Source organism: Opisthorchis viverrini (genome assembly GCF_000715545.1).
Source record: "Opisthorchis viverrini unplaced genomic scaffold opera_v5_82, whole genome shotgun sequence".
Lineage (NCBI taxonomy): Eukaryota > Metazoa > Platyhelminthes > Trematoda > Opisthorchiida > Opisthorchiidae > Opisthorchis > Opisthorchis viverrini.
The window spans coordinates 196,808-204,579 of NW_008751738.1; the positions used below are offsets into that span (position 1 = coordinate 196,808).

At 44.3% G+C, this 7,772-nt stretch overlaps 1 protein-coding gene across 1 annotated transcript in view; it reads left to right on the forward strand.

Annotated features, from left to right (window-relative positions):
- Positions 1 to 169: 169 nt before the first annotated feature.
- The window catches only part of T265_13592 (hypothetical protein), a gene marked incomplete at both ends in the record, with an annotated part of 22,338 nt that continues 14,735 nt past the window's right edge, over positions 170 to 7,772 (forward strand). The window contains 4 exons of the mRNA XM_009169614.1: positions 170 to 575; positions 2,594 to 2,725; positions 6,268 to 6,372; positions 6,438 to 6,542. Coding sequence (XP_009167878.1) covers positions 171 to 575; positions 2,594 to 2,725; positions 6,268 to 6,372; positions 6,438 to 6,542 — 747 coding nt within the window. The remainder of the gene's footprint in view (positions 576 to 2,593; positions 2,726 to 6,267; positions 6,373 to 6,437; positions 6,543 to 7,772) is intronic.

Sequence of the window (7,772 nt, forward strand, 5' to 3'; positions counted from 1 at the left end):
AACGAGGTCAGGAAAGGGCATTGCTAAAGTACTGGCCGCCGCGATCGTTACATACCCATTCCCACCTAAATTTTTCAATACCACCAGAAGTTGTTACCCTGTCTGTGTATCCCGTTTGTGAGACAGCTACAGCATTGTAAACGGGTTTCCTCTGCTGCTGATGGTGCAGAAAGGTAAAAACGTTGTACCGAAGACAGTTTACTTTCAAGTTGCTGTTTATCTTTCAGATTCTTTCACGAAGTGTCAACCGATTGCTTTCTTTCAGTCATAAGAAAATGGCCACTAAAATAGCACTGTTACAAATGCAAGCTACCGAGGATAAGACGAAGAACTGGGAATTTGCACGACAGCACATCATCGAAGCCGCCTCTCAAGAAGCCAAAGTAACTTGCTTTCCACTAATTCTCCCCCTCTTTCAGATGGTATTCCTGCCTGAATGTTTTGACTTTATAGCACCAACTAGGGACTACACGCTGCAACACGCAGAATCGCTTGATGGGCTACTCGTTGAGAAATACCGTCGTCTGGCTTCAGAAAACAAAGTTTGGTTGAGCCTTGGTGGACTACACAGAAAGGTACAAGACGCGGTTACTAGAACGCAAGGTTTTCCTCATTGCAGAACAAGTTTGAATGTATAAATTACTGTGAAATCAAAATAAGGCTCGTATTTGTTCACTTCAAATGGCAAGTAAATAGATACTCCTATGTTTCTTCTGATCCCACGAACCATTTCGAATTTGTCACTCGCGATTGTCTCCAATCCATTAATGAGGATATTTCGCCCAACTCATACCTAATCGTCTGTTTTGCCAAAAATGTTGTTTCATCATTGGAGGCCATATTGAACTATTCATCTACTCTTCACGGAACAAGGTACTCATAAGGCTGCTGGAAATTGCACCCATGGGGTCATCAGATATTAGCATTCCCTCGAATTTCCGTCAACCTGAACGCCAAATTTTACATAACTGGCGTTAAACCACATCAATTGGCACGTGGCGTACAGTTTAGTGTTCGGGTAGAACATAAGATTGACTAAAACCGGGGGGTATGGCTACCTGATGAATCCAAGAAGGGTGCACCCGGTTGTCAGGGCTTAAAGAGTTTTTAGCGGTCTTGTGGGTAGTGTATCCGGTCAAGAAAATATGCCACGATATCTCGAATATTGTCACCACATTCAGTTGAGCAATATCATGAACGAGAGAATTAGGTGAGAGCCAGTTAAGTTTACCGGTAACCTATTCTCAAAGCAGTGCTCACGTTGTCTGGCCCTGTCGTATTAACTTTGAGCTATCTCGAGCTCCGCGTCCGTAAACCCTGAGGTAGAAGGGCTTCCTCTTGGATGCTCTAGTCCCATCGCACCACCCTTTTTAGATTGAAGGTGCTCGTGAACGTCCTGATAAGAACGGATGTGCCTAACATACCTTTTTCATGTTTTATACATCAAAAATGTACGTGATACTAGCCTGAGGTTAGGTGCTAAAAATCATCCAGCTGTAGCACCCTTTCGGTGGCTAGCTGCCGTTCCACCTGAAGGAAGCAAGAGGGCTGGGATACTGACAGGTTGCCCAAGCCTGGACAGGGGAAGTTGAAAGGCACAGGTCGGGTTCGAACCATGAACCTTCCGGTCAGTAAATTCGCTCTCCAACCACTTTGGCCATCTGGCTAGGTTCTAACTCGGGCAAGTGTGTCAATGGGGTAGGGAAAAGTACATGATCATCCGGTCACTGAATGAAGTTTTTTTAATTCACAGTCAAATTAGACCGTGGTAACATAATAGCCTGTAGACGGGTATTGATTTGGAGAAACCTGTGCGGCCTTTGAACTTACACTGGCTTACGAACCTTTCTCTTTATGCGACCTAGTTTGTTTGTAGTGTGATCAATCGGTGACTCGTTCACTCATCCACCCATCCCTTCTCCCTTAACATATGTACCCGGCAATTTATGTCGCACGTAATTTCCTACCCGTATCATATGTATAGCGAAGATAACCAATCACGGGGAATCACCTTTGTTCGCGTCATACCTCATCGGTTATACGTGTGCATTCACCTGAGTATTACAAACATCGAAACTAATATTTCTCATGCATCATACAAACCAAAGAAAGAATAAATGTCATTGGACAAAGTTTAATCGGCGCGAAATTATCAGCCGGTTTTGAAGCCACAGAGCCTTGCATTCATAACAGATCTTGGTGTAAATTACATACATTTTGGCTGGCTTAGTTCTGTTTGTCAGGAGCTCGCTTTGCCACACTATGTGAAGTGGGAAACAGATTGGCAGTGTGTTGGAATATTCATAACTCGGGTTAATTCATTGGTTGTTGATTAACTTACTGTTGATCTGTTCTGAACGGCACATGATTCGCAACCATCCAGGGAGACATCAGTGAGCACCCAACCGCGCACTAATGATGTCTCTTTGGATGGTGACGAAACGTGTTTAAGCCGATTGTCAGCCTAGGCGAACAGATCAACAGTCAACTGATCAGCTACCGAGAAACATGGATCCTACATCTCTTCCTTCATGATTTCAGCACGTTTTCTGTAACCCACCATATCAGATTTCATTTTTCTCTTGTATCACAGCCTAGTGACAGCTTGGATGACCGAATCTATAATACACACATTGTCATTGACTCGAATGGCCAAATAGCCGGAACCTACGATAAAGTGCATCTTTTCGACGTTAATGTCAAGTCAAAGCAAGATGAGAACGAGGTAATCACTTGGATTCGCCCTTCATGGTTTCTTCTCTAAGGGGTCCATCAACGCATTCTGTTTTCCTGACTCTATGACCTTTTTTGTTTCGATTTTATCAATGAAAGCGATTCAAAATTCTATTCAGTTTTTGGTGTGTTATCCATAAGTCACGCTGTTTTTCGAAATGCCTTCATTCTTTCTGGAGCTTGCCTCACCCCTCAGCATAGCAGTTCTGCTAAGTTCTGCTGGCCATATATATAATATTGAACATGAGTCAATTCATTTCTTCTAGGAACATTGAGCTCCTGAGCTCGATGAGCAACCAGCCACTTTTTAAGAGTGGGGATGGATTTCCCAGTCAATTCATTCAGGGACGGGATCATCCCAACTATCTGGGGCGAATAAATTGAATGGTGTTCTTTTATTAAGGGAAATGACAACATTTGTGATGTCCTTTTAATAAGACTTGGTGTCAATTATACTTTGTTGCCCTATGGGAAAGTTCAAAGCCTTGACCCGATACCTGCGAACCGCAAACCCCTCAGGAGTTGGTTGCGTATACCATCGGTGTCTTTCTTACAGTCTTGATGCCCTTTTTTCAAAGTCGCGTTGAATTTTGTTGACTGATCGGGTGTTCCTAAAACGCTTATGAATCGGGGTTGTCTCTAGTCCTAGTGATGATCATATTTACAAGCGTTCCCCGTTTAAGATCGGACGAGAATCTTTTCACCAGCTTCTCTACAAACAGACGTGTCCATTCCCCGCACATTTGTTTGATTTATTGTTTGGTGATATCAAGACAAGGTCCCTAACAGTCTCCCAAACTAATGCGCTAGTGACAACCTTCTCCATCTGAAAATGCAGACGACATGTTATTGTCTTCCAAAATGAGAATGGTCAAGTGTTTTTGATTGACTGCGGCGTTTGTTTCACACTCATAAAGTGTAAAGTCATGTTTCGGGGTATGTAGTCATTGAACATGTACCGGGTCATTCAAAAGGGACTTGAGAAATACCGCTTACCTCAGACGTTACCTTGACCCCTGTGGCAACGTGACACGCAAACATCAAAATCCGGGGTCACGTTTGCAAATTCACGCTCCTGTCATCGGGTCATATGCTGCCCATTGTGCATTGTTATCTACGAAGAAGGATAATGTGTGGGTATGTCAGATTTAGTGGCTTGAACCATTTGGTGGAATAGAAGGCTGTATGGGGCGACGAAGAATCTGGGTGCTGTATGTGACGTGCAACTTTCAGAGTGGAGTCCACGTGACTGTTCGTGATACTCGGACATGCCTTCAAACCAATGGCAGGTACGTTTGTCCACTTTGAATACTTCATGTATACTCCTAATTGCAGGAGATTTCACTGCGCACTATAGGGTGCTTCGGTTTGTGTGAGATGTGATTCGATGGCAAGTATAATTTAAACCCTAAACTTTATGGTAATTGTGAACCTCTTCTACAACATCTTGTTGAAATCGAGCTATTTCTCAGCAGTGTTATATTTAGACGCCGTGAAGGCCGTTATGTTATGTGGCATTTCCTTCCTCTTGAGCGAACATGGTGCTAGGTCAATATGGGAGTCACTATCCCTCCTGACGAGGCTGTTTTTTGCGGTGTAGGCCGACTGAATTTCCCAGGTACACTCCGGAAGCGAATTCCCATTTAAGGATTCAACAGGGTTTCTGGATCCCAGGTGGAGGAATGCTAGTACAACTGTCAACACTGCTTGAAAATTGGCCTCCAAAGACATTAATGGCAACTGGGAAGAAATTAAAGCCGCTACGAGTGTAACTGAAATTTTATTATTTTGGTGTATCTGGTGTTTTTGATCAGTGGATTTTAGAAAGCTGCTGTTGCTTCTTGATGCCAGATGATTTATCTACCACAAATTGGCGAGACTGGTTGTCAGCTGCAACGAAACCTCTGTGCACACAGGTAGGATTGGTGGAACCAGAAAGCTGAAGAAACTGAGGAGACTAATGCGGCAGGGGATGTAAGGAAGCTGTTGCCACTAACCCTGTCAAATATCTAATCAGAGGTAAGCTCGGAAACCCAGTGTGCAATCATAACCGACATCTGAATACCTTCGAGCTCCTGGTTCGCGTGTTAACAGACGATCTTCTATCAATGCCGTCTTGACACAACGTTCCGCTCTGCATGATGGGATTCTTCCTCTCTCTCTGTCTCTCTATCGGCCTTACCCATAACAGCCTTCTAAACATGACGATATGGCCGTTCATGAGATACAAGCTATTTTGCAGTTAAACGGCGAAGCTGAAAGGTAAACCTCGGGATGCGTCTGAATGAATATGAACTGCTTGCCTAACATTTTTGACTGACAAAAACAAATGAAAGATTCCATCCCGAAATTTATACCTTCTGCTGTTCTATTCAACAAATTTAATCATTCAAACCACAGGTGTAATGTGACCGACATTTTTTTCCCGAGAGATCACCCCAAAGAGAGAGTGTTGCACCTGCATAATCATTGTCGAGTCCCAATTCGTCCCCCTAAAAAGAGATTCGACCAAAGCTGTGTAACCCGATAACTTTCCTCATCGTGGCTAATGGTATGGTCTGAAATGTTCAAGTAGTCACCAAGAGTTTCTTCGGGCGGCCGACGAGTCTTTTGTGGATAACCTTAGATAGGCTGCCGCCCCCTGTCCTTGTGCTACGTACACGTGAAGGAGCATAAAGTACCTCTGCTTATGGTGGCTTCCTTGTATTGAAAAGGAGCAGCAACTTTTCACCAAGTCGGTCGTTTTGTTCATCACAGTAAAAATATCTTCCTAAAGACGATCGGTGTAGCGCAACCTGCTAGCATCTCACTTGATGTAACCGGTCTGAATTACTGGTGTTGATGCATCCCTTTTGGACGGCTTAGGGTGGATGGACCCACGGTTCAGATTGTTAACCGCTATATGCTCTTCTATCTCAATTCGAAATTACAGGAAACGGAGCGCTTTTTGACTTTTCAGGTGCCTATCGGATTGTGCGCATAACATCTAACCCTAAGGTACTCCAGTCATTGTATTGAGTGGTGTCAGGATTTTGTAAGCAGGAAGAGTAGGTCATAGCCTTGGTCCTGGTTGTTGAACTAATAAGAGCATCCCAGTGGTAAGAACTCGACTCGACTCGCATCTTTATCGTCTCCGGCACACGAACTAACCACACTCTACGTGTCGTGCAAGAGTAAGCTTTGTCGCAAAAAAGTCCGGTTTTAGATATCCTACCATGAGCTCCTAGTTATGTAATGAAACAACCGTACATTAACTGTCGTGTCGTGCTAAGCTTTGTCGCAAAAAAGTCCGGTTTTAGATATCCTACCATGAGCTCCTAGTTATGTAATGAAACAACCGTACATTAAATTAACGCCTTTTAGCGTTGACTGCCTTCACTTGCGGCGAGAAACACCCATTGAGATTTCCAAATTTCATGCTCTCGATATGCTTAGCTAGATGGTTTGTCAGCTGATGATTACCAATTGTATCCCACTCAACGCAGTCTAACCCTGTTGTGTGTACCATTTCGTGTCACCCCACTCCCCAATTAGAGTTCATCCGGTGTCAACATGACCGAATCACGCACCATCAGACCAGGGACCGAGCCGCCCCCTGTAATCCAAAACACGCCAGTCGGTGCACTTGGACTTGCTGTCGTAAGTTTACCCACCCACTAACCCCGTTGTGTGTACCATTTCGTGTCACCCCACTCCCCAATTAGAGTTCATCCGGTGTCAACATGACCGAATCACGCACCATCAGACCAGGGACCGAGCCGCCCCCTGTAATCCAAAACACGCCAGTCGGTGCACTTGGACTTGCTATCGTAAGTTTACCCATCGTACACAGTTGGTTTGGTCCCATTGCCTGAAAATGCACCTTTCATAGGTTAAAAATTCGCCTTCGGATGCATAAAGCTTTTCTTAGCCTGATTTAGGTTGGACCTCGTCCAGGATCCATGCATTTATCTAGTGGGCAGTCTGGACACTGTGGATTGCATGTATGTTCATATATGGTTTCAGTCATCTTTACAGGATCATTCCATGAAGTGTCAGTGCGTGATACAACAACCTACTTCATTAAACCTGAAAAAATAGAACACTCATGTTAGAAGGCTGGTCGGGATGAAGAACGTATCTGTGAATGTTACGCACAATTCTACAGTTCACTGTCAGTCCAATAGATCTTTGGCTGGAAGTGGTTTTTTTTCTCCGGATCACCTGATCCTTCAACTAGCACGAACGCAGCGTTTCTTTACCGTACTTATATGCAATGCGTTCAGTCCAGTTTATTTTCTGTAAGCCATGCTTGGGAGTCAACTGTTCGGCGAATTGTTTGGTGTTTCTCGTCACTGTCGAGAGTAGGCTCGATACCCGTGACGGTTTCTTCTAGAAGCGTTGGAATCCCACCCTCGTATAATAATGACTCCTATTTGCCATGTCAAAATGTCTTTTGTGTTTGAAGGGGCATCTGCAACCATATCGGTATTTTTTTGTTCCTGTGGAAAACGAATGTTCCTATCGCAAGCTTGTAACTCCTCGTTTGTCTTCCATCTCAGTTCTCTCGTGTCGTCCGCCACAAGTGGCATGTGACATACCGGCCAAAGGCTGCAACCTTCATGAGTGCTCTGGAGACCGGCAGTGTACAGTGTCTGGAACGTTTCCACAGGTTGTAGTCATACCAGAAGTGAAAAAGGGATCAGTCAGATAAACCAGAGTTCCTCTCCTACGGGTTACCCTATTCCTAGGGTGTTTGAGGCTAATGTCTTAGTGCCATCTTCAATAGGATTGGAGATTCATTAATGTGCCTCGCCCATACGACTGGATGTATGGAAAATGCGATAGTGTCTTCCAGTGAGTAAGGATGGGTTGGAAAATGATGGTCACCTCGTTTACACATACACTGATGTCTGAACAATTGATTATCACTACTACGGACCTATCAAATACGGTCGAAAAACCATCCCTAAATGTATCTGGTATGTGCGGCAGCACCAGGGATCAGATTCATATTCCCTACTTCCTTCGCCCTCGACCTGACTGCCGCAGCTATTGAG